Genomic DNA, 26,726 nt, shown 5'->3' with positions numbered 1-26,726 from the left:
ATGAAGGAACAAAGGAAAGAAGAAAAAAAACATATTGGAGGAGTTTATGGAAGATCTCGAATCAGTCACTCGGCATTTAAGAAAAATAAATAATTAGATCACGAGTGAGAAGATGCTAAAGTTTTTCCTCCCCCGACACTTGCCTAAAAATACTTTTTTATAATTTTTTTTTTTTTACAGGAATTATATTGCAACAGTTTCTGACATATATCCCTGATGTATTTCAACGAGACAACAAGAGACATCCGGGTGAAAATGCCGACATGGCTAGTGCAGGAATAAAACGAGGCTGTGCTGAACTCTCCGTGTTATTCGTGATTAGCAATGTTAGCTTTTTTTTCATGGAAAAAAAAAACAAACAAACAAAAAAACAAAAGCAACCGCTCTGACGATCCATCAGTCTGTCTGTTCTTTTAATTTTATTGAAAATCAATCTCAAATGGCAGTCTACTTAATAAAAGTAGTAATAATAATAATAATAAGGTGGTTGGTGCGCTACACAGGCTGCATGACTATTCCCTGGCTAAACCCTCTGTAGTCCACACAAGCAAAGACAAACACGGAAGAAAATGTAAAAACACAAGCTGACCCAAAATGACGTACAAACTAAAGAAGGAATAGACTGAAAGGAAAACTCCAGACATTTCAAGTCAAAGTGCTTCATACGTTCATGCTGGTGTGGCACTGAACACTTAGGAACTGTGAAGATGCTTATCTACATTTGTACAAAGCGCTTTCCTTTTAACCACTTATGCAAAAATCAACTACAAAAAAAATTATGGTTACAGAGACAATCTAAACCTAAAATCTTGCTAAAGCCACTTTAAAATGAAAATGAAAGTCCATCCATTTTTTGTGGACAGAGTATTTAAATATTCAGTATGAAACGAGTGATGGCGTTTCCCTCCACATCCACAAATGAAACCCAGCATTTAACGTTTTCAATCAAAACATTTGAACTGACCTGATAATGTAATCTTAATGTACGGTCTAATGAGTTTTTAACTTCGTCTCCAGCTCGTTAACATTGTGCTAATTGGCGCTTAGCTTGATAACAAGAAACAAAAGCTTCTAGACAGGTTCTCCTGCCCATGTGATTTACTTAAACTCCATCTGCAAAAAAAAAAAAAAAAAAAAACAGAAACACAGCATGAAGCTGAACACTTGGAAAACAAAACAAAAAGCCTTGGGGTCAGTTTGGTTGAATAGAATGTAAAAGGTCGTGATAAAATCAATCCTATTTGACACCTTGAAAGATTTACAGTAAAACGGAAACAGTCTGAAACAATCCTAAGGGTGCGTATCTAATAAAAAAAAAAAAAAACAACCTAGAGATCAGAATGGTGTATTTTTATATCGAAGTCTTAAAAAAAAAAAAAAAAAAAAAAGGCTTTGGAGAAGAATCTGAGGTGATGGTGCTGGTATCTTTAAAACATCTAGCTACAGCACTCTAATAACTTGTAAGCTGTAAAAGGAATTAAAAGTCGCTTAATGTTCAATTTTAATATTCAAGACGCAGAATAAAGAGATTCACCAAAATAGTTTTGTTTTTTAAAACCTAAATCTACTCGCTGCGATTGAAGATTAGTGTGTTAAAGTCCTGAGTTACTGCTGAAGGTCTCGCCCCTGATCCACCTTGTTTCCACTGTTGGGCCCTTAAGAAAAGGTCCTTTAACCCTGCATTACTCCGGGGGGTGGGGGACACAAACGGGTCAAATAAAGACTTCGGTATACAATGTTTGATCACTACAGCTGATTTTCGTAATGTTTACCTCGTTTACGACACGCTGACTTCTAATCAAAGTCTAAGGGTATCTATCGTGACATTTGAACATTTATGAGAATTTTTTTTTGTAAATTATTTATTAATTAATAATAATAAAAAAAAAGCTGCAGTGCCTCAGTTTCCATTTAACTGTTGCTCTAGAAAGTGTCGCTCCTGACTTTGGATAAATCGCCAAACAAACAGCTTCGATTATACACAGCACTGTGTTCGATTAAACTTTCTGCCAGGTGTCAGTTTGAGGTAAAACCTGAAAGCAGCCAGTGCAGTGAAAGGTGTCGTAGTTAAGGTTTCTTAATATATTATTTATACACTTTAAAGGTGTTCTTTTTTTTTTTTTTTTTTTTTACAGTAGGTTTAGGTTTCATAAAGTAAAAACGCAGTTATCTTGTAAAATGTGGAAGTTTGAATGTCTAAAAGGTTTAAAGTGAGAGTGCAGCTTGTATGCCTGTCACAGGCAGTGAAGCAGTTCGACATTTTTATGAACACAAGCTCTAAGTCATGCACGAGGGAAAAAAAACACGCACACGTTCAGCCTCGACTAGACAAACTTGTCCCTACAGCTTCTTGTGAAGGAATGACTACAGCCTTTACAGTCTCCTGCATTACCCATGATGCCTGTGCACCAGCCTGAGAGAGTAGCCTCTGCCTCTCACTTCCTGTTTCTCGGTAATGAAAAGGCAGAAGGTTCAAGTTTTTTCTTTTTTTGCACAAAAAAAAGGTCCCTCATCAACCTGAGAGCAGGAAAGAACATAAAGATAGAGGGAGACGAATAGAAGGAAGGAAGGCAAAAGGAGAACAAAAACAGGGCCGTTTCAGTCTATCTCCATGGCCCCGCCTGGTCCGTCGTGGTTGGTGGAAGCAGCGTGATTATCAGCACAAGGCAGGGCGGGGTGCCGCATCTTGTCTTGGCGATGGTAGAACAGCAGGTAGGCAGCGTTGGTCTGAAAGCAGCAAAAACACAGACAGATTGATTGATTGATTGATTGGGCGGATTTTTGTATTCTGTTTGATCCTGCAACTGATCCTCAAAAAGGAAAACTTATTTGAAGTTGAATAGGACCAAAAAATAAATAAATAAAAAAACGTCTTTGCTTGATGCTGAGAAACTAATGCACAAAGCCTTCCATCCTGCTGTGTCGCAAAACGTCTAGCCGTCCTTCTTATTAACTGTTAAAGCTCTGAGACCGGATCATTACAACATTAAAAAAAAGTTTGTGGCTTCACCATCATAATTTTCCCCTGCTGCAATGGAATTACACTATATTATATTACATGAGCGGATTAATACACGATTACATGATTCGCCTAACAGCCAATCTAAACCGAGATCTGCATTTGCATTATGGACGAAATATTAAGAGAAATTTAATTTAAATTTGATAGGAAATTGTACTGAAGGGGAAACAGACTGGTGTGAAGATCTTTGAAGTCATTCTTACCACAATTTGTTCTTGCTTTGCGTAGGTCACTTTACTGTCGTCAAAATAATACCACTGGCCGTTGTCCTTGTTCTGAGCATAGCTGGTATCTGCGTGGAAAGTGTGAATTGACCAGAAAGGTAAGAATTTACAGAGATTTTACTGATTTTTTTTTTTTTTTACTGTTGGCCAGACACTCATTTATTCACAAGCATATAAAGAACACAGAAGTACACATTTCCCATAAAGCACCAGTTCAATTCAAGATCAAAGAAACACTCAGGATTGTATCTGAATGCTACTAATGTCGTCATTTGATTATGTGAATGTGAACACATGCTAAATAAACACTGTGGATTTTGTCCGCCAGGTGTTTTCATATTATCGCTAATCGGTTATAAATAATGTATACACAAAACAGACCATATACAGCCTTAACATTAAAACCACCTAGGTTTTAGGCTCCCCTTGTGCCACCAGGGCATCTTGCGGTATGACTTTTTAGGGCGTGCAGCTGTGTGACGTGTGGCACCAGGGTATACATCATCGCCAGAATCGTTTTATTTATTTGAGCTGCATGGCTTTTCTGTGGGATGGGACCAGGCGGGTTTACCTTTGGTCCCCATGTTCCTGTTAACATTTTACTGGTGTCTAACTGGTGATTAATGTTGAAATGCCAGCGCTGTTAATGTTATGGCTGTGTGTGTATATATATATATATATATATATATATATATATATATATATATATATATATATATATATACACACACACACACACACACACACACACACACACACAAAGACAGAAATAGAGAATACACATACAGTGTCCGTCTCTGAGCCCGCCGTAGTGGTTAGACACAGCGATGAGGTCGTATCTGCTGGGAGGTTCCGAGTCGTTCCCGGTCTTCCTCAGGAGGCAGTCGGAAAAGTCCAGATTCCTAAAAAATAAGACAATGCAAGGTCAAAGGTGGATGAAATTTTATTGCATAATGCATTGATATTAAAACATTCGTATTCATAAATATATCCTGAATAAGATGAAAATATACATGTACGTTACAGTACAAATTACAGTATAGTCGACCCAAAAAAAACAAAAACACAAATGTCACAAGGGGCTTCCACAAACAATCATTAGTTAGGTTATAAGGAAAAATGCCCAAACTTCGAACCGCAACTTCGCGGAGGTCGACTGTATGTTACTGTATTTGTCCATCTCTAATTAGCCTACAACTTTTTGTTTTTAAGACGTTGAAACTGTAAAGTTTAATCTTCAGTTTATTTTAACCCAAGTTTTAAAATCAATAAAATTGTTAAAGATAAACAAACTTAAGGCATTTTTACTCTAAATGAGTCTAACGAAGAGAAGGGCGAAATGTATTTACAAACTAGACATGAACTAGAATGAATTAACAGACCATGCATACGGAAGTGTATGAAACGGAGTACATGTTCATTAGACGAGAGTCAAAAACAAATTTTATTTTGAACAAGACTTGAAGCATGTTATTTAGGTACATTTCCATTTAGGCATTTGGCAGACGCTCTTATCCAGAGCGACTTACATTTTTTTTTATCTTATTACACATCTGAGCAGTTGAGGGTTAAGGGCCTTGCTCAAGGGCCCAACAGTGGCAACTTGGTGGTTGTGGGGTTTGAACCTGGGATCTTCCGAACCGTAGTCCAATGCCTTAACCACTGAGCTACCCCTGGCCCCATAATGTTTTATGTTGCAAAGATCACAAAAAATCACAGTAAATCTAAAATTATTTTAATGGCTGATTGTTTCAACAAAGAAGAAAAGAACTCGAAGTCTTTAACATGAAAATTATTTACGAACGTTTCCAAAAAACATAACCAGCCATGTGTCTAGATCTCAGAATGATCATGGATCATTAAAAGAAATAAATCCAAGCAAAATCCAACAGATTCTGTAAGGACGTGATGTGAAGGTTTGAATCATAGGAAATTCTTAAATCTTGATAATACTTACAGTTTCTTACAGAGACATGCCTGTTTACATCTGATTTATTTTATAAAGCATATTTTGTCTTATATGTACACACAATTTTTGTAGGGTCAAAATATTTGATAAGATATGGCAAATAAATCTTTAAGACTGTTCCATGTTTAAGTCAAATGTATAACAAAAACAAATAAAAAACAGAAACCATATGCAAAACCAACCGGAGAGGGAAGTTGACGATGGTGTCGAGCTTCTCACGGGAGTACTTGGTGTATGAGAAGCGTTTCAGGTGGATAATGAGAACCTCAGGAAGAGACCACAGATCCAACTTCTTAGTGGCGAGCTGGTGCTTCTTGCAGGTTGGGCAGTACCTGAAGAAAATCGGCAATAAGAAATAAAATTATCAGGTCGCAAAATCAGATGTACCAAATTCAAAAGATATTATTGATAGATATTTTCTTTTTTCTAGCAAAGTAGTCACTAAGAGTGTGCAACAGTATACCGAAACCCCCGAAATGGTCAGACAGTCAAAGTTACGCTACAGAAAATGATCTCAGAAAAAGACATTCAGATGGGTTGAGCATACACGGTGCTGTGAAAAAGTATCTGCTCCCTCAACTGACACGAGTGAGGTCTGCAGTTCTTTAGATGTTGTTTTGGATTCTTTTAAAAAAACTCCTGGACAAATCTTTGCTGTGCTCTTTGAGTAATTTCGGTAGGCCGGAAAGGTTCACCACTGTTCCTAGTTTTCTTTATTTGGGAATAATGGCTCTGGATTTGTATTTACTCAGGTTATCTTTAAAATTATTAAACAAATATTGTGTTTAATATTACACAATATATTCAATATTTTAAGAGTGACAAATTAGGATTTTAGAATAAAAAATTCTTTTTAACAGCACTGTATGTACATATAAATGAAGGTGCTGATTATTTCCTATTACATTATACGCAGCTGTATTATAAGTCACCAGCTTATATTAAAGCAATTGTTCTAATAACAAGGAAAAAATATATTGCCAAAATTTATGCCTAATAATAATGGGATTAGGAAACATCATCTAGTCGATGATATGGTAAAGTCAGGAAACGGTACGTTCATGAAAGAAGTCACCAGTAGCACATCTGTAAATCTTATTAACATGGGAAAGTCTTAAGACTAAGGAGTCGTTTAAATAAATAGCATTTCTGTAAGGGTTAACAGTTTAGAGGATGTTTCATAACCCTACAAGTAATCGGACAATATTAAAAACCACAGACGAAAAGAAAAAAAAAATGTTGAGGTAACCCGTGGGGAAAAAAATAGCACTTTGTGCTATGCTGTTATAGGAAAACTCTCCACCTCATTTCAAATAAATAATCCATCATGGATTGTTTTCCTACAGCACCTCCAACTGTCATGTTATCCCTTACATGTCTGATCTGATACTGTTACTTTGTACAAAAAAAAAATATATATATAATATTGTGTTCAGTTTTATTTCTCCTACTCTTGCAGCGCTAGGTTTTTACTCTAAGCGTTAAATTTGTGTTACCAGGGATTTTCCTCCTCAAGTGTCTCAACGGTGGTAAAAAGTTCGATACACTCCTGCAGATCCACTGTGGTTTGCTGCTGTGGGACGTCCATGCTCTTGTCTTTTAAATATTTCTGCAAAGGGAAAAAAACAAACATATAAGAAACTCTGGGAAACTGTTGGACAGACACTGACCAACCAATATAATCAAAGCCAATATATATCCATTAAAGTCAGTCTTTATAAACACAGTGCTTTACCGCAGCATACCTAATGTTTGCATAATTACTGTAAAAACATACACTACCAGTCAAAGCTCTGGACACACCTTCTAACTCCATGGTCTTTCCTGATTTTTATTTCTTTAGTCTGCTACTCATGATGTGTAAATCCTTCATAACGGCTCTAATCTGTGGTGCTGGTTGTTAATTGGTGATTTCTGAGGCTGGTGACTCTAAACGAACTTCTCCTCTGCAGCAGAGGTGAGGTTTGGTCTTGCTTCCCTGGGAAGGTCTTCAGCCAGTTTCATCATGGTGCTTGATGGGTTTAGCAAATGCACTTGACACAACACTGTTCTTGCAAGAACTGATCCAGAACAGTTGACCTCAGTGTATTAAAATAACAACTGACTATTTTTGGTACTTAATTATATAATGCCATGTGTGTTACTTCATAGTTTTAAAATCTCCAGTATTGCTCTAGATTTGACAAAAGTTATTCAAACTTTAGTCCAAACTTAGTACTGGTACACCATATAGTATGAACAGTATATAATAACACACATAACTCTGGAGAAACACAAGAGACCACTGCAAAATAATCAGTTTCTTATGTTTTTTTTTTCTTACAGGTGTACAGCATGTATTGGTGAGATAAACAGTTTGGTTTCAATATCTCGATATTTCTATTGTAACTATTGTTTTTTTAGAGTGTATATTTAAATGAAATGACAACATTACACACAATGCATTAAAATAATGCAAGATCATGCAGTATTTGCAGAGCTTTAATACCTCGAATAAAACAGAATGCAAATAATCTGCAAACAAGGTATGTTAATGCTTTGGCTAAATAACATTTAGAAATAAGTATTTGGTGAAATAATGACCCTTTTTGGCAGGCTCTTCTCCAGTTTTTCACATTGATGTTGGGTAACTTTATACCATAATTTTTGCAAAAAAGCAAACAGCTCAGCTTTGCTTGATGGTTTGTGACCATCTATCTTCATCTTAAAATAAAATTTTGCAAGAATTTCATTATGACCTTCTAAAAAATAAATACTTTGTCCTGTCACTTTGTAAAACCTTAGGCTGTATATGAGCTTACCTCTGCCTCGGTGTCATCGTAATATTTTTTTTTCATGTCAGGGTCCCAGTCAATAGCCACGTACAGCTGATCTGTGAAGTGGTAAAAACCCACCTTACATTATATACACACACATTCTCATTTTTTACATTATCCAGATCCCCTAAACATTTAATATTTTTCTGTGGGAAAGAGCTCCCCCCTGTGCATACAACCATAAATGCAATACAAACCCTTATTTGGTTTTGTGCACACAACAATGCACAGATGTAAGATTTCAGCAGATGCAGGACGAATCTTTGCTAAATTTAAAATAATTTCTTCTATTTAATTTTTTTTTTTTATAAACTGTGGTTATTGTTGAATACATTTTAACAAGCCTTTATTTGATAATTTAATGCTGCCATTGGGTGGATAGCGCTTTCCTCAGAGTTCCTTCATGCTATTTGTACGAAACAAAGACAACCCTATAGTGAAATTAATCTTACCTACAGTATTAACAAGCGAAAAAACATACTGTAAAGCAGATTGGCGTTTTAAAAGATGAACTTTCTCAAACGTGACTCACTGCTGAAGGAAAGCGCACTGTTTCCGTCCCCAATGCATCGGTCTGTGGTGCCGTTGGAGTTCACAGCCTGTATAGTAAACAGTGGCTTCCTTCTTTTCTCAGCACAGTGCCGTCTTGCAGTCATCCTGGTCTTCGCCTGAGTGACAGGCGCACCGCACTCTCCGTCATCCTCGTCCCTGTCCTCTTCCTCTTTCCCAGAATTCTGCCCGTCTGCTGCGGCTTGGCAGGTGTTGTCCGTGCTGCCGCATGCCGACTGGCTCTCCTCGTTGCTGCCATCCCGGCTGCCTTTACTGTTCGACTGCTCGTCCTCCACCTTCACCTCCACCCCGCTGCCGGGGCTCGCTTCCACCTGAGTGCTGTTCTGCTGGGAAGGCTCTTCCGTCTTGGGTGGCCCTGCGTCCTCAGCTTCTTCCTCAGCCTCTTCCTCTGCCTCATCTGTGTAAAAATGGCAGAACATAAAAACGAGACCAAATACGTTAAAGAGCCGCATTACTCTTCAGACTCTCAGGATTTTACCTCCACTCAGTCCATTGGTCTGATTTTTGTAGATCTCGTCCTCGTCATCATTCTCTTCGCTACCGTTTTCTTCTTCTTCTTCCTCCTCTTCCTCCTCGTCCACTTCCTCCGTCGGGTCTGGCTGACGCACATATCGTCTGTAACGGGACATCACACTAGTCTAGCCTCTCAGAGTTAAACAACAAAAAATGACTAAACAGTAAGGAGTGATGCATGAACAATGTGTGGAATATTATTAACATGCCTGATCAACCTATTAACGTTATCTACCAAGTCTGAATCCAAATCTATCAATCGTAATAAAAAAAAAAAGAAATCCTATAAATAAAAATAAGGTTTACCAAATCTTCTGTTTTAAGGTTTACCAAATCTTTTTTTTACGAAAGCCCCTGGTTGACAGTTTTTGCGCCCTCTCTCTGCCTTCTGGTTTTCGCTACATCACGCCTGAGCGCTGATACTCACATCAGCCGCTGGAGAAAGAGCTGGTAGAGGTCTTCCCTGGTGCACTGTGCACGTGGCAGAGCCATCAGCAGCGGGTGGCCGAACAGTGACGTGCTGTAGCTGTTTCCGCCTGAGCCGTAGTCTCTGTAGTTGGAGCGCTCGCGCAGGTAAACAGCCAGCAGCACCTCCTCCTCGTCCTGATCCATAGTGCCGCTGCTGTTCAGCTCGTACCTGTGCAAGCAAACAACACAAGACTTCAGCTAACACTCCCTTGATTAGACTGGACGCTCTGTTCTACTAGAAGATAAATTTAGAAAATGTACGTTATTTGTATTTTATTACCAGTTACAGTTAAGCCGATATACGATTATAGCTGACTTACATGCAGGAGACAGTTTAGAAAGCAGATGAAGCAGAATGACACGATACATCTATATTTTTGTTATAATCAACCATAGCTTTAACTACGGCAAGAATTAATTACGGGAGAGTCGAACCACTCTATAAAATCTTCTCCAGCAAACCACAAAGACCACTCTTTCACAATCCGAGTCCTGGAGCATGCCTGAGCCATCAGGAAAGAAAAACTCTGTAGATGTGATACTCTGGTCATTCAGGTCGTCAGCTGACTATTTTATTGCCACATAACGTTGAGTCTAGACCTGAGCAACTGAAGAAAGCCCAGATCATTACACTGCCTTCAGAGGCTTGTACAGCGGCCACTGTATGTATGATGGGTGCATCGCTTTATTTGCTTTCCTTCTTACCCTGACACACACATGCACTCTTAATCAGACTCAAATCTCTGAAGGTTTGGTTTAGTCCAAATACCTATTTACAGTTCTCATCACACTGTCTGTCTGGAAATGTTCTTACTTTTACTATTAAACAAAGCTTAGATTCTACTTTCCTTTTTTTTTTTTTTTTTTTTTTTTTTTTAACAGTGCAACTTTACCACGAGTTTACGTAATCCCCTTTCTTGATTTATTTTTAAAACCCACATTTCTTCATCAAAATTGACAGCACAGCCACTATATCCTTCCAGGCTCTATTAATGCACTGAGCAGCTCTTAACCCAATCCAAGTCATTTCATATTTCCTCAGTCTTAGTTGCCTGACGGAGGACAGTAATGTGACCTTTCTAAAATGACTTCTTAATACTGCTGAAAAAAAAAAAAAAAAAAAAACACAAAATTTTGTACAGAAAACAACTGATGAATGATTTACTGTGGCACAGAGAAACAGTTATATTTTTCTGTTTGTTTTTTGTCATTTTTGTCCGGGGTTCTGGGTGGCACTTCTGTTTCAGAAGAACAAGCTTATTAATTCATCAGCTAATTTAGATTAAAATGATCTATTGTTTCCTCAACAAATTCATCACAGCACTACACAAAGGTTTAATTATACCCATCTACAGTTACAGCTTAATTTGTGTTGAATTTTATTTATTTTTGAAGGTTTTTTTTTAAGTTACTGAGGCGAATATAAAGCTACTCAATTTTCACATTCTCTGGCAGGGATTTGATTAATTTATATTCAAATTGTTTCTGTCTCAATGCCTTTTCAAATAACATACGGGAGAGGCATGATAGTTTTTCCATTTGCATTGTGAAATCTTTGATGTCTCTTTGATTATCTTTGATGTCTTTTTGATCATTTCTAGAACAAGGCCCTATCAGGTATAAGATAACAGGAAGCATTTATCATGATGTGTGACTTAGAAACTTTAAATAATAGTTCTATTAAATGAATAATAGTTGCATAGTTTTAGTCAGTAATACTCAGTGAAAGAAAAGAAAAAGATGGGGAATAAATAAATGAATAATAGATAATAAATGAATCTGGAACTTATTATATAACACATTGTAAGATTGAGGGATTTTGCACAAAAAAATAAGAACCCATGCTTACACAAAGATGTCATCTCTGTCCAGTATGAGGCTGAGAGACTCATCTGTGTTATAGATTTTGTAGAAGCGATGGTTGAATACATCCGCCACTACCATCTGATAAAGGAGAGGGAAAAAAACTGCATTGACATTCACTTCGGTTTATTTTTCTCTCTCTTTCACACACACACACTATGTGAAATTGTGCTGAGATCAGATGGAAAATTACGAAACGGCAGAAGTGAAATTGAGGCAGAAGTGAAAATAGGTTTCAGAAAAACGTTTTAAACAATAAAGCTCAGACTCAGCTGTGGGAATTTTACTGTGGACACAAACACCAGCACACTGTGACATCACTGACACACACACACACACCAGAAACTTCGAAGTGCTGGATTTCCATGCAGTGTCCCATTTAACATCATCATTGCTGTACTATATAAAAATGCGACTGTTAATCTTTGACCATCAGCTTAAAAAATGTCAAATACAAAAAACTTTTGTATTTGAATCTCTCACCTTCTCTGCTGAGACATCGGTGGCTTGAGACAGAGCAGTGCACAAGTCCATCACTCGGCCAGCTTTGGGTACAACCACTCTGTACTGAAGGGACAGAGAAAGAGAGAGAGGGGACAGTGAGACAATTCGATGTAATTAAAAGGACAGAGAAAAACATGTTGGGCGAAAAAATGAGACAGATAAAGAGGAGAGAATGAGGAATAGAAAGGATGAGAACAAAATGATGGAAATCGATAGGGTCCACCAGAGGTGGGACAAAGTCATTGTTTGGCAAGTCACAAGTAAGTCTTAATTCATTGCCCTCAAGTCCCGAGTCAAGACAGGCAAGTCCCGAGTCAAGTCCCAAGTCAAAGGCAACAAGTCTCAAGTCAAGTCTGAAGTCCTACGGTTTGACTTTCGAGTCTTTTCAAGTCTTTTTAGCAGAAAAATAAAATGTATACAGATTATGTATGGTTGTAAGATCTGTATTTATTAAACAAGCCTTTTTTTATGAAAGAACATTGCTCAGATACATAAAAATACAAATGTTAGTAAATGCTAGTAGCAATGTAAAATGGTAGCACATATTCTCAATGAAGTAGGCTACTTCATACAAACAATAACGTTGTTTTCTTCACATAACATTAAAGAACTTTGCTCTCTACCTTGTGTGATACACTCACGTAGGCTACCTCATACAAACAATCCGGTGCTGTGTCGAAGTTGGTTCCCCCATCAGGATGCGTTTTTTTTTTAGCCCCACCCCCGTGAAAAGGCCACAGGGAACGCGCATTTAGGAGAAGGCTCGCCCGCGAAGGGTTATGCGCGGACCACTGAGATTCTATAGAGCGCGGTAAAGAATAAAAAGGACAGTTAGTGTTTTTTAATCCCTGACGAACTCTAGTCAACAGAATGTGTTTACCTTGTCATCTTGGACTTAGAATGATGAACCTCGGCTGAGTCACTTGTAGGCTGTAAACATGTCAGTATTTTGTCTGATATTTTATATCAAATATGCCTTTTCAGCAAAACCATAATGTCAAAATAGAGACCCGTCAGATACAGTCTCAAGACATTAATAATAATAGTAATAATAATTATTATTATTATTATATATAAATTAATAATAATAATAATGATTATTATTATAATATTATAATTTAATATTATATATTATAATATTAATAATAATAAGTATTATTATAAATAAATATATAATAATAATAATTATTATTATTATTATTCGCGATAATTAGCATTTTATCTGTCTGATGTCAATTCACTAGGTCACATTATTTGAATAAACCCAAACTGCATATGAAAGAAATCAGCAAATCATGGGTAGTGTCTACCAGTGATTAAATATAAACAATGCAACGCATGTACTGACATGTTTACAGCCTACAAGTGACTCAGCCGAGGTTCATCATTCTAAATATGTCCAAGATAACGAGGGAAACACATCCTGATGGCTAGAGTTCGTCAGGGGATTAAAAAACACTAACAATTTCCTTTTTGGCCTTTACTGCGTTCTGTAGAAGCGCAGTGGTCCGCGCATATAGCGAATTTTTTATAGCCAAACGAAGCAACCTTCGGTATCATTTCGCGAACTGGCGCGTTCACGTTGTTGTCACGTGTTGAACGCTGTCGAATCAAAAGAATCTACGGTACTTTGATTGGATGTCGTGCCGAATGCGCGCATGCGCTCTGTCACACACACGCGCACAGACACATAAACAGAGATAGAGCGGACCGTGTTAACATACTTTTTATATTTGGGCTTTTTATTGGAAGTAGCAAGTCTTTACAAGTCAATAGGCGCAAGTCCAAGTGAAAGTCCGAGTTATTTATGTTAAAGTCCAAGTCGAGTTGCAAGTCTTTTTATATTTTGTCAAGTCGAGTCTAAAGTCATCAAATTCATGACTCGAGTCTGACTCGAGTCCAAGTCACATGACTCGAGTCCACACCTCTGGGGTCCACAGAGAGTGTGATAGTCAGAAAGACAGTGGGACAAAGAAAAAGAAAGGAGTTATCGAATGTGTGAGTAGGAAGGACAGAGGAACGGAGAGTAAGACTTTTAGAAAAAAAATTAAAAGAGAAGGGGGGCAGAGTGTGAGATTAAAAAAGGAAATAGATAAAATTGCATCGTAAGAGACAGCAAAGAGGCAGAGTAAAATAGATGGACAGTGAAAAGAGGAAAAAATTAGGAAGAATAGTGAGACAATTAAAGAGAGATTATTATTAGTGATGCTTGCAAAGCACTACTATTGTTAACTATCAGGCTTATTATTCTGTTTATTATTATTATTAATATTTGCCCCACTGTCATATAAGGGGGGAGGTAGTCCCCATTGAAACAGGAAGTGCTCACAGTTGAATTCCTGCTTGGGTAACTTCCATAGGAACTTTAAAACTGAACCCAATTGTGGATCCCATTGTCATAGAGATATAGGGGGGCCCAGAGTTTTGCTTCTGTACCTCTCTAGTTATTACTATTATTATTACTACTATTATAGTAATAATAATCACATGCTTTTCTTTTTTTATGTTTACTAGTGTCATCTTACCTTATCTGTATTCTTTTATTTTACATACATTTATTCCTTATTATTCTTTCTATACCATTCAGTTTTTTTTTTTTATCCATGTACTCCTGTTATTTTCTTGTGACTTATTCCTAAGTTACTGCAATACGAATGTAAATATTTGTCATGCCAATAAAACACCTTTAAATCGTAAATTTTGAAAGAGAGAGATGGGGGTGGGGTGGGGGGGCAGAACAGAGAGAGAGAGAGAGAAAAGAGGATAGATAAAGAAACAGAACAGACAGATAGAGAAAGGGGACAAAGAGTGAGAAAGACAGAAGCAGGAGAGCGAGAGACACAATTGTGTTAGAGCAGGGAAAACACTAAAATGTGCAGGGCAGGGGGTCGTCCAGGACCAGGGATGTCCTACAGTACTCTTTAAAAAGTTCTAAAGAATTGAATGCTGGGTATAAAAGAACAACACTGTCCCAGTGTGGACAACTCTTTTACGTCTATATTATTCCCAGTAGATACTTAGGAATGCCTCATTTACTAATGTACATTTTAAGATCCACAAATATATTTTTGATTTCTGGATAAAAGACGACCGTTTCAACAAACTGAAATCCGTCACCACAGGACGTTTACCTGCAAAGGTTTGTCCAGAGGGTTAAGGGAGACAAAGAACACCTCCATGACCCTCTCCTTGCTGATGGGCAGGGGAACGCTCAAGTAGCAGAAAGGGTCGAATGTCACGGACACCTTTGCGCACTCGGGGCAGATCAGCGTGGATTTAAAGAGCCCATGAAACGTGTCTACGATCACAGAGTCGTTCCGTCGCCTGTGGTTACACCACGCCTCCTCTGCTACTTCCTGTACATAAAACAAGAGGTCTAGCACTTTTCCATGTCCGTTTATTTTTCAATCAAACTATATTGTGTTTGCTGTCCATCCTGCTGTCTTGTGCGTTTACAGAAGCCGTTCAGAAATGAACAAAAACAAGGAGGTTTATCCAAAATATTTATATTATTATAATCATGGAAAAACAATTAAATAAAATAAAAAAAATAGTTCTCATCCAAGGTGTAATACAAAATAACTACATGCATACTGTACATTTACACCGTGTCATAAAACCATGAGCACATATTTACAGAAACCATATTATATGGGAGATCGACTTTTATTACTCGTTTGCTTGTGATGTAAAACACAGAAAGTAAAATATTAAAACCGAGCCTTAACACAGACACACAAATGTTTGCTATTTTATGGTTCTGTATTGTATTACACACAAATATAGAAATATACAACTCCATAAAGTGCAAAGTGCCTGGGATTCGATCCGTGTGTACACATTTCAGCATAAAATTACTAGAATTACACATCATAATCTGTACTAAAGTTTTGTGATGCGTGAGTGCACGAACCTTATATGCATAAGCACTTATACAAGTGAGGTTCTTTAGTCAGTACCTGGTCTGGTCTGCCGTCTGCATCCTTGAGCTCAATGTAGACTTTGTTCTTGACGCGGTTCAGATCCTCGTGCAGGCCGTCTAACAGAAAGGACAGAAGTTCCTGGGAGTCGTGCTGCTGGTAACCCAGGAACTGGGACGCAAAATGGCCCACCTTCGTCTTTGTAGACACAAACACACAAACACACACTGTAAATTATGGGAAGAATATTTACAAAAAAGGCTATATACTACTAACTACAACTGGCACAACTGGAATGCTAAAAAGGTCAAAGGCTAAAATTGCAAGAGATTCATAATCACCTACAGAAAAAGTTTTTAAATAATTCCGACTCTACATGGTGCTGAATTATAGGGTGCACATATTTTTGGTTTGGCACACCTGGTTTCTCAAAATGTGGTTTACTTTTGGTTAAATGATTTTGAGAAAGCAGGTGTTCTAAACCAAAAATATGTGCACCCTATAATTCAGTACAATGTAGAACCACATCTTTTTAATTTAGTTTTGGTTCTACACAGTCTTGAATTATAGGGTGCACATATTTTTGGTCTGGCACACCTGGTATCGCAACATGTAAACTGCATATCTGTAAAATCTGTCATGCTATTTAAGCCCTGATCAAAATAAACAGAGGTAATGTGAACAAATAATGTTGCCAATTTATTAGGTACACCATACAGGCCAATATACAGTGCTTTTCATTCGAATCAACCATAACGCTTCTTCTACATGTTCGCTTTGTACGATCTCTCCTCACTTTAAAAGCACGTGGCACTACAGAATAGTGTCTTCCCGACCACATCTGCTTAATGACGTCGGCGTACGCCTCTGCGATCTCGCCCTTCATGCCCAGAGGGTTGGTGAAGTTCAGCTCGTCTATGTAAAGGTTCTTCAGGAAGTACTCGGTCAGTGGGGGGGTGTTGCTCAGACACTGGGAGGATGTGACGGAAAGACAGGGTAAAAGATCAACGTTATGAAATTGTGTCATTATTATGTTATGCTTGACAATAATAGCAATCAAAAAAAAAATTTTTTTTTTCGTTTTGCTCAAATCTGGTGTACATGTTAAAACTTTAAACAGCAAATTTTTGATAAATGTTAGATTTCCATGCATCAAATTTTAAATAAATAAAAACAACAATCAGTGCGAAAAAGGAACAAACCACATGGATTTACAGTATGCGCCAAGATATAGAGTACTGAGATAAAAAGACGAACGATATTACCTTGTTGTCATCTGTGCAATTAATTCTCCTGAAATAAACTAACACACACACACTATTGCATGTTGATTTACCACGGGATGTGCAATTTAAGCGCCTCGCTGTAGACAGTGTTCTCACTACTGGGAACACGCGTGTCTGGAGCTCCAGACAAAGACAAATGCATGTCCGAAATGTACAAGTTTCAGTACTGTATATTTCAGCGCATACCGTAATTAGGGTAAATCTGAATTCCTAATCCTTAACAATTCGGCTTAGTCTGTTCGTATTACCGTAGCATGATAATCATGTTTACAAAACAAATAAAAGTGTATGATAAAGAACCTGTAGAGCAGAGTTCATGAAGCAGGTGTTGCCCAGGTTAGTGAGACCACACACTCCGGGCTGGCCTTGATACAGGTCCTGCTCGTCCATAGAGTTTCTCCTTAAAGAAAACAACCAATAATTAAAGGAACAGTTTACACAAGATTTACACTAATCTTTGTTACGTGATATTTGTTCGATCAGTTTTATACTAGAGTGGCAAAAAGAAGAAAAAAAAAACAGAGTATCCCACGGTCTGGATTCTCAGCTGTCCAAACTGTGATCGAGGACTACAAGTCACTCCCAGTGCAGGACACGGAAATAATATTGAAAGTGATGAGATTTGTCATAATGCAGGCTGCATTGATACATTATATGAGCAAAAGTATTTGGCCAAACCTGTTAATTATAAAATTCTGTTTTTTCAATCAAGTCCCCTGATCTCCAGTGAAAGGCAATCTGTTGCCCGCTTCAGCAATTTATACCAAAACATACTGGACAATGGTATGCTTCCAACTTTGTGACAACAGTCCATTTCTACTTCAACAAGACCCCAGCGCACAAAGCAAAGACTATAAGACATGGTGAACGAACTGGAACAGAGATTGCGAAGAGTGCCGTTTATGAGATCAGTGCTGATCACAAACGCTCTACAGAATAAATGGGCACAAATTCCCACAGAAAAACTCCAAAATCTCGTGGACTGACAGCCTTCCAAGAAGAGTGGAAGCAGTTATAGATGCAATAGGGGGACTGGCTTTCCAAATATCGTAGTACATATATTTGGATACAATGTCATTGCAGGTTTGGCCAAATACTTTTGTTTAGATTGTGTATATCAAGTTTCAAGCGATACAAAAGTCATGGTCGAGCAAAACTATATACCAGTCAGCCACAAGATTAAAACTACCCAGGTGTTTGGTTCCACTTAGTTCCAGGGATGACTGGGACATGTGTATTTTAGAAGACAGGACCTCTGAAGGTGTGCTGTGGTGTCTGGCACCAGAAAGTTACAGCACTTAAACGATCTAAGATGTAAGGTGGTGCCTCCATGGATCAGACATATTTGTCTGGCACATTCCATGGATGCTCAATCAGATTGAGATCTGGGGGATTTGGAGGCCAGATCGACAAACTTGTACTGCTAAACCTCTGTGATGCACTTACTGTTCTTTCAAAAAAAGCCAGAACTTATGTTTTCTCAGCAATTTGTGATGCAATGTCTTCTCTGTGGAATCGGAACAGACATTAACAAATGAGCTTTGGGTGTCCATGACCCCGATGTTATGACTGATGAGTGCAGGAAGTGTAAGGCGACATCTGATCAGTGAGATAGTGGAAAACCATGTGTAGTCTGATCTCAGACACAAACAACCAAAAACAAAAAAAACACACAAAACGTCAAGTGTGTTCCGTATGAAGTTCGGGTCTGACTGCACTCACATGATCTGCGGTCTGGAGCTGGGCCATGTGCCGTCTGCATTCCTTAACTCCAAGATCACCGTCTGCAGAATAAGGAGAGCATGTTACAACACACACACACAGACACAAAAACAAACCACATACATAAAACTAACTTTACACAATTAAGTTTCCTAGAGGTAACATTAGCCACTTTCATAATCATGTCCTTCTAAGGACAGAAAGACCAATGTGAGTAAATAAGCGAGAGAAAGAGTAAGTGAGATTACCATGCCCGTGATGATACAGGCATCAAGCACAGTCATGTGGATGTTTCGTAGCCTCTCGCAGTTACTGGAGCTTTTCATCCACAGCCGTGGCTCAGCGTCATCTGCAACCTGAAACTCCTTCTGTATCACCTTCTGAATGCTGACTGTGTCACATGAACACACGTAAACATATCTTTAACACAAGTAGGTCTAAACCTGAGATTAACAAGCTGCTGAATACAAATTATTTAAAATATCCAAATCGTCCTGTTCGATGTTCTGACTCTGATTAAAAAAATAAATAAAAATAAATATTATATAAATATTATATAAATATTTTATATATATATAAAAAAAAAAAAAAAAAAAATATATATATATATATATATATATATATATATATATATATATATATATATATATATATATATATATAACAATTAGATGATCGTGTCTGAGATAATAATAGTTAAACGTGACTGAAACTGGATACTTCGTCTCTTTTAACAGTGTGTATGAAAAGTCAATGCCCAAAAACTTTGGCAACGAAAAACAAAAACTGTGTTACTCACGTAAGGTGTCTGCTCGGCTAAACTGAGCCGTTACCGCGTTGTCCACGTCACTGTGCAGACACAACAAGATTTCCACAGGATAGATCTCAATTTTCAGTGTACTGGGAAGGTCAATGACCTAGGGAGGAGGAAGAAAAAAATCAGGATTTAAAAAAACAAAAAAACAAAACAAGGTATCATACCTAAATACCATATAACCAATATAACGCACCAATATTCCAGTTTTAATGTTAGTAATGTGAGCATTAATTAGTGACACATTTGGGTGTGTGCTGGTATAAGAACAAAAAACAAAACAAAAAAAAAAAAACAGGGTGGTGTGAGAAAGCCTGATGTGACTACAGTGGCTGATGCCACTCCAAAGCTAATTATTTTTTAACAAAATAAACACTGGATTTTTGCAAGAAAGCACGTTTCCCCACCTGAACTCCAAAAACAACATGCTGGACCATTTTATTAAGTTTATAGTTACATTTAATGGGGAAAAAAAGTTTTTCGTTTCTGTTACTTTCATTATTTACATCATAGCTACGTTTATTCCTATAGTAAAGACATTATTGGGTTAGGAACTGTTTAAAACATTATTATTATCTGTAGGGACAGTTTTGAAGCATCTGCTTAATCAGAATAAAATTGTTAATTGAAACCACTTTAACGCTTGGTGGAGAAAAGACATGTGGTCTGATGAGTCCAGATTGAGCCTATTACAGAGTGATGTGGCAATAAAATTAATTTAGCTGACAACCTGAATGTACTGAATGACCAGGTCATCACATCAGTGGAGTTCTCACCAGGAGTATTCCACGTCTCAAATTGTAAAAAAGTAGTTTTGGCAGCACGAGGAATCATTTTCATGGATGAACTGAACTAAACACCACATTGTGTGCTGTAACCAAGGCTAAAGGTTGCTAAATAAAAAGTGTGTGATTTTTTTTTTTGGTCAGGCAATTTGATAAATTGTATATTTGATATACATTAAAACAGCCTAATTGATCTGTGGTGGAAATTTGTAATGAGTTCAGGATGCATTTTCTGTTTGATAAAGAACTGATTCCAGATTTTATTAATGCAAGATAAAAAAAATTGCACAAAAGTAAAACACAGTATTGGTGCAGATTTTATTATACATTTTTTGAAGTTATACACATAATACAGATATTGTTTGCGACCAAAGAAGCTACTTCTGAAGTTTATGCAACATGGAAGTGGCCAATCTTGCTTCCCTAAAAATTTAAAGTTGCTAACTTTAGCTGTTTCAGAGAGATGATATTATATGGTCATTTTTTAGCGATATACTGTCTTGCATCAAACATAAATAATTAAAAATGCAAATTGTTCATATTTCTTTAACAGTATTGATATTAAAATTGGTATAAGCTTCTACAAGCATATGAACTTTAAAAATCGTTGTTTAAATTAAAAGCGAGATGGTTTTTGGCAAAAAAAAAAATTATTTATCATTGGAAGCACTCTTAACTAATCTTTGTAAGTCTTACACATTCATGAATTTCTAAGAATAGAGTTACAGTACACCTTAGTTAAGGTGTGTCCAAATATTTGACTAATACTGTATACCCACACAGGGTTGCCAAAGTTCAAATCTGCATCCATATCGGGAAACGGATATCGGAAATTAATAATAAGGTCGTTTTTAAAAACCGGGTAATTTAAACTAGATAACCAGCACTGCTAACTAATTTTTTACCTATTTCTTTCCTCCGATAGTTTACCTTTCTTTCAATAGCAGGCTGGTCCTCCTCCAGGCCATACCACGACAGCAGTTTACGCCAGGCTTCTGCGGGCACCAGGATGAAGTCTTCATGCTCTACCAGCCTCTCTTTCAACCTGTACGAGTCCAAATCTGCACACAAACACCAAAAACATTCTCCAAACAGAGGTCTGGTTTAAAAATAAATAAATCTAACCATTTTGTAGTTTTGTAGGACTTACCCTCAAACAGATCTACGTTGTTGATCTTTCCAGGAAACGACGGCGAGTTCTGGTCGCCGCTCTTCACGTACTCGCTCCACAACCCGAACCATCTTCTGCTCACCAGATACCTGCAGAACCGATGCATGATCACCAAACAATTAATGTAACTCATGTCCACGACAATTTCAGTGGTGGCCAAAAGTAAATGACAACTTATAGTATGCCCGGCACTATAGCTCTACCTGTGCACAACGCAGGTGATGTCACCAGGTAGCTCTCGCTTTTCTGGCTGAAGAGTTGTGCCAATTACAGTCAGATAGTTTTTTTAACAGATGGAACAAACCTGTGGTTACTTTCTGAAGCATAAAATTGCGAGTGAATTTCTGTGGATTGAGTAAGTGACACCAGAGTACTGCTAAAGTCTTTTTTTTCTCCATGGCCAGTCGGATCCAGCAGGTTTTAAAGAATAAATGACCTCATACTAAATATTGTTTGCTGCATAGCAGTGTTACTGCATATACCAAAATACCAAATTATTCATATTATCTTGGCTTAAAAATTTTAAGACAGTCAAAATTCATTTTAAACTTTTGAGAAGAATTTGATTTTTGTTTCAAAACTTTTGGCCTCCACTGTAAACATTAACCCTACATGATTGTTGGCTAATCCTGGCAGTGGATAGGTTTCGGCCAACAAAAGGGCATTTCAGTAATTTACACATTTCCCTGTACTGAGAAAAGAACTCTTGTGGGGTTAACTTTCTTACTGATCAGAAGTTCGGTGGTTCAAACCTTAGAACCGCCGTGTTGCCACTGTAAAATTCAATTAAACTCAATTCAATTTTATTTATATAACGCTTTTAACAATGGTCATTGTCACAAAGCAGCTTTGCACACTCAAAGGAAAATTATGGAAATGTGTATGAAAACTGTTGTGCCCTTAACTCTATCTGCTCCAGGCGCAATGTATCCTGGCTGGCCTTTCGCTCTGACCCCGGTTTCCTAACTGGGATATTAGAAAGCTGGGAAAAGATCATTTTAATTTTAGTACATGTGAAATCTTATTTTACTTTGTTTTGTTTTTTCAGTATTATTATTATTAATAATACTCTAAAAAGCGCTGTATAAATTATCTTTAATCCATTTGTTAATAAAACATCTCCTAAAGTTTCCACCAGATAAATCATTTCAACAAATCAGTAAACAAATAAATCAATAAACAAATCAGTAAACCGGAAGTGCTTCTGGATTCTACACTTGAACAATGCTACTGATACCTTAGCGGTGTTTAATAATACTAATAATACATTTTATTTATAATGCACTTTATATTTGAAGCAAATCTCAAAATGCTACATATTAATTCGACCCGAAAGCTCTGATAAAAGGATAGGTTTTAAGACCAGATTTAAAAGCGTCAACAGTCTGTCTGCTCTAATCTGATTGGCCAGAAGATGTTGATTAAGAAAGCGTATGATGGTTGTACATATAATTAAACATATTATATGGAAGGAGTCTCCATTGTTAGTGCTTCATAACTAGGAGCAGGAATTACCTGGATACAATATTATCGTGAAGCCTAGCTGCTGCTGAATAGATCTGTATTGCAGGTCTGTAGTACCATGATTACATTAATATTCAGATTTTATTATAAATTTTTTATTTAATAATAATTTTAATTTTTTACTTTTTTTGTTACAGTGCTTAAAAACCTTCTAAAATATAATTTGCTTGTACCATAGGGACACAGTACTTCCTGCCATTGTGTGAATAATTTAGAGCACCACCTGCAGGACTATATAGGAATGGCAACATTTTACCACCACAAATGCAAACATACAGTTAATTTAAAAAATTTACAAAAAAAAAAAAAAAACTTGATACAAGTGGTGATACAAGAACTGAAAAACAACACACAAAAAAAGAATTGCAATTTGCAACTGAACTGTTTTTTTTCTCTCTTTTCTGTAACAGTCAGCAAGTTGTCTTGTCAACAATTGGTTTATTAGTGACATCACAAGCTGTAGTGTTTCTCTTTCATTAACATTGCAAAAGAGGCTGGTGAGAAAATGATTGACTATAATGTAAAAATTCTCTCGCGTCTGTATCATCCTAAGCTAAAGTGTAAATAAATTAATAAAATATTTTTCACACAAGTCAGTTTCAACTAAAGCATGATTCAGTATTGTTTTTTTCTCCTCTCAGCTCTAAGTACTTTCAACTATGTGCTAATAATTAAAATAAAAATAAGCTAAAGGCACTAGATGGCGACTGTGCTAAAAGATCTGGCAAGTGGTCCTTGTAAAACATAAAAAAAACAAAACATACAGTTCTTAGCTGCACAACACACCTTCAGTGTTGCCAGATTGGGTAATTTCAGTCCACAAATATATTGACTGTGATTAGATGCAAATGAAGAAGAGAGAGAGAGAGAGAGAGAGAGAGAGAGAGAGAGAGAGAGAGACTAAACGCCTTTATGCTGAATGCACTTATTACAGGTCTTGTAACACTTTGTGGTGTTTTGAAAGCCGAGTCATTTTCAAAATCATTGCAAAATCATTGCATTGCAAATACCCTTACACTCATTTCCTCACCAATTGACACCTGGAAAGCAAGTTTGATATATTATGTAGTGTTTTCTTTATTTCTCTTTCTTTCTCTCTCTGGGACTTTTAGATTTGCTTCCTTATACTTTCGATCCAATCTGGCAACATCATCTTGCATTTCTTGCGTTAAGGTATCTGCGCGAAAATGAAACTAATCCAAGAAACTACGTCAGTTGGGAGACACACCTTGGCCCGAAACTCAAAAGTGAAACCCTACTGTTAAGCTCAGACGTTTAAACCACGCGACACTGACTCGACTGCTCATACATTTTATTAAGAAAGAATTTAGGACACAAAGTCAAAAAGAAAAAATTATTTCATGCTATAGTTCACTATAATGCACATCTAAAGAAGATTTCGGACAGAACCTTAGAGAAAGCGAAACTTAATTTTAACACTGTTTAACAGACTATTTATATCCTGACTTAAAAATATGTAAACTGTACAAACTGTACCTGTCTTCCTTGTTCCTGGAAAAGTGCCTGTAGTATGAAATTTTCTTCTTGGGATTTTTATGAATTTTATGATGCATGTTTAACTGTTTTAAAGAAAAGATTTTAAAAGTATGTATGTATGAAACAGATTTAAAAAAAAATTATATGTATATAAGCTACTCCTGATGCTTTCCTGCCAGCAACTAAGAAAAGTACAGCTCAGTGGTTTATATACAGGTGTAGTCGTTAGCATCTCCAGTGTCAAGCGATTGATTCCCGCCTTGGGCCTGTGTGTGTGTGAAGTTTGCATGTTCTCCTTGTGCTCAGGGAGTTTCCCTCAGGTACTCTGGTTTCCTCTCACAGTCCAAAGACATACCGATTTAATTAAATTGCCATTCCCAAATATCCTGTAGTGTATGCCCTACGATGGCTTGGCACCTTGTCCAGGGTGTAACCCTCCTTGTGCCCCAAGTCTCCAGGGATAGGCTCCAGACCGCCTATGACCCTGTACAGGATACATGGTGTAGAAGAATGTATCCACACGCACAAAACTAAAATGTTTGTTTAAATTGCCAAGTATCTATCTTTTTAATTTTAGTAAATTGAATGATTTCATCATATGTGTACCATATACATATACTAGTCCTTTAACTTTCATTGCATTAATAATAATATTTTTTAAAAACTCAAATTTAATTGTATTTTTGGCCTAATCATGTTTTGATTAGGTCCACGATGACTTGATTCATGAGATCCACCATGGTAACAAGCAAACAAACAGATAAATAAGAGACAGATCAGACAGACAAACAGATCAATCGATCTCAGATCCAGAGACCCCAGCTTAAGACCCACTAGCTGTAAAACGTGTACTAAGTAGTGTTATTTAACAGGAATAAGAAAGGGTCCATCTATGTGCCACCCGGCACATTGGGCGACGGATACTCCCACGTATAGCCATCGTCTCTGTGGCAGTTACTTTACGGGGTCAGGTTGTCAGCTCGATGCCCGGTTGTATCTGAGCACTTGGGGTGAAGAACCTTGCTCAAGAAGGTCTGACAGGAGCAGCGCAGTGGCATCAGAACTCAAATCGGGGACCTCCTGATAGACAGTCCAACACCTTAACCACCGAGCTACCCCTGTCCCGTAGGTTTTAGGAAATCATTTGGGACGGAACCCGTGAAAAAGTGAAACCTGCGTTTCTTTACAGCATACACTTTCTGAAATGAAGGTAGTGGAGTATACGTTGTCGTGTTGAGACATCATTAGTACTCTGAATATTTGTACACACCGAGTGTATTTAGAAGCAGGACAAATAAAATTACATTTAAAAAAACCAAAACAACAGGAAACCTAAATGAAGCTAAATGCTAGTTGTGTTTGCTATCACTGCAGCACAGGTTTAATATTTAGCTGTGTCACTTATTACTTGTTTGACAACTTTTTCAAGACTCATCAAAACAAAGTGACACTTCAGAATTTGTATTTGTAAAAAAAAAATAAGGAAAAAGAAGAAACTAACATTAAGTTATAAATTAAAGCGTTTTCTCACGAGCTCACTTTATGACCAAAGCTGTTGACAGAACAAAAGTACACACTGTTAATCTGTTAGCATGCTAGCATGTCAGACTCGCACTTGTTTTAAAGTACATCCCGCGGAAAAATAATAATACTTGCAAATTAAATCAATAACACCGTTCAATAAGTGAAAACCCATTAACAGAAATGATGTATAAAGTTATTCAGCTGTTAGAATTGAGCTGCAAGCTAGGTGTATTTGAGCATACTACGCTACCCTACTATACAGTATACTAAACTAGCACGTAGTGTTTGGGCTAATCGTACTATTTAGTACGCTAGTGTGCGGTGCCGGGGCGGTAGAACCAGCCTTACCAGCAGTCCCCGAGCCGGAGCTCCTGCTCCTGGATTAAACTCTCGATCTCTCGGTGCTGTGTCTCTAACCCAGGAGGCTCTGCGGCCGCCGTGGTGCTGCTAGTAGCCATAACCATAAGTCATAAATGTTTGGGAAAGCTCCTAGAGTCAACCGCCGCATAGAAACACCAGAGTGGTATATACCGG

The 26,726-nt window shown here is 37.3% G+C and overlaps 1 protein-coding gene across 1 annotated transcript; it reads right to left on the bottom strand.

Annotated features, from left to right (window-relative positions):
• Nucleotides 1–1,131: 1,131 nt before the first annotated feature.
• Nucleotides 1,132–26,726, bottom strand: usp11 (ubiquitin specific peptidase 11). The gene is made up of 21 exons (XM_053504288.1): nucleotides 26,541–26,726; nucleotides 21,627–21,736; nucleotides 21,407–21,537; nucleotides 19,677–19,794; nucleotides 19,126–19,268; nucleotides 18,878–18,939; nucleotides 17,456–17,555; nucleotides 16,666–16,839; nucleotides 15,909–16,067; nucleotides 15,081–15,305; nucleotides 11,929–12,012; nucleotides 11,432–11,526; nucleotides 9,542–9,751; nucleotides 9,080–9,216; nucleotides 8,564–8,998; nucleotides 8,017–8,087; nucleotides 6,712–6,824; nucleotides 5,398–5,547; nucleotides 4,033–4,148; nucleotides 3,226–3,314; nucleotides 1,132–2,727 (listed from the first exon to the last, which is right to left on the bottom strand). Exons 1-21 carry the CDS (start codon nucleotides 26,654–26,656, stop codon nucleotides 2,599–2,601), a joined length of 2,967 nt encoding a protein of 988 aa, XP_053360263.1. The 5' UTR covers nucleotides 26,657–26,726; the 3' UTR covers nucleotides 1,132–2,598.

The sequence above is a fragment of the Clarias gariepinus genome, chromosome 9, assembly GCF_024256425.1.
Source record: "Clarias gariepinus isolate MV-2021 ecotype Netherlands chromosome 9, CGAR_prim_01v2, whole genome shotgun sequence".
Lineage (NCBI taxonomy): Eukaryota > Metazoa > Chordata > Actinopteri > Siluriformes > Clariidae > Clarias > Clarias gariepinus.
The sequence above is the reverse complement of the archived record's forward strand: the minus strand, read 5'-3'. Positions and strand labels throughout refer to the sequence as shown.

What these genes read in the sequence shown, in the direction of transcription:
- usp11 (XM_053504288.1), bottom strand. Translation starts at nt 26,656, where the DNA reads ATGGTTATGGCTACTAGCAGCACCACGGCGGCCGCAGAGCCTCCTGGG. An exon ending in GACAGAGATGACATCTTTGT is followed by an intron (nt 9,752 to 11,431) that starts GTAAGCATGGGT and finishes TTGCTTGCACAG; the next exon opens with GTACGAGCTGAACAGCAGCG. An exon ending in CAAAGCAAGAACAAATTGTG is followed by an intron (nt 2,728 to 3,225) that starts GTAAGAATGACT and finishes TGCTGCTTTCAG; the next exon opens with ACCAACGCTGCCTACCTGCT.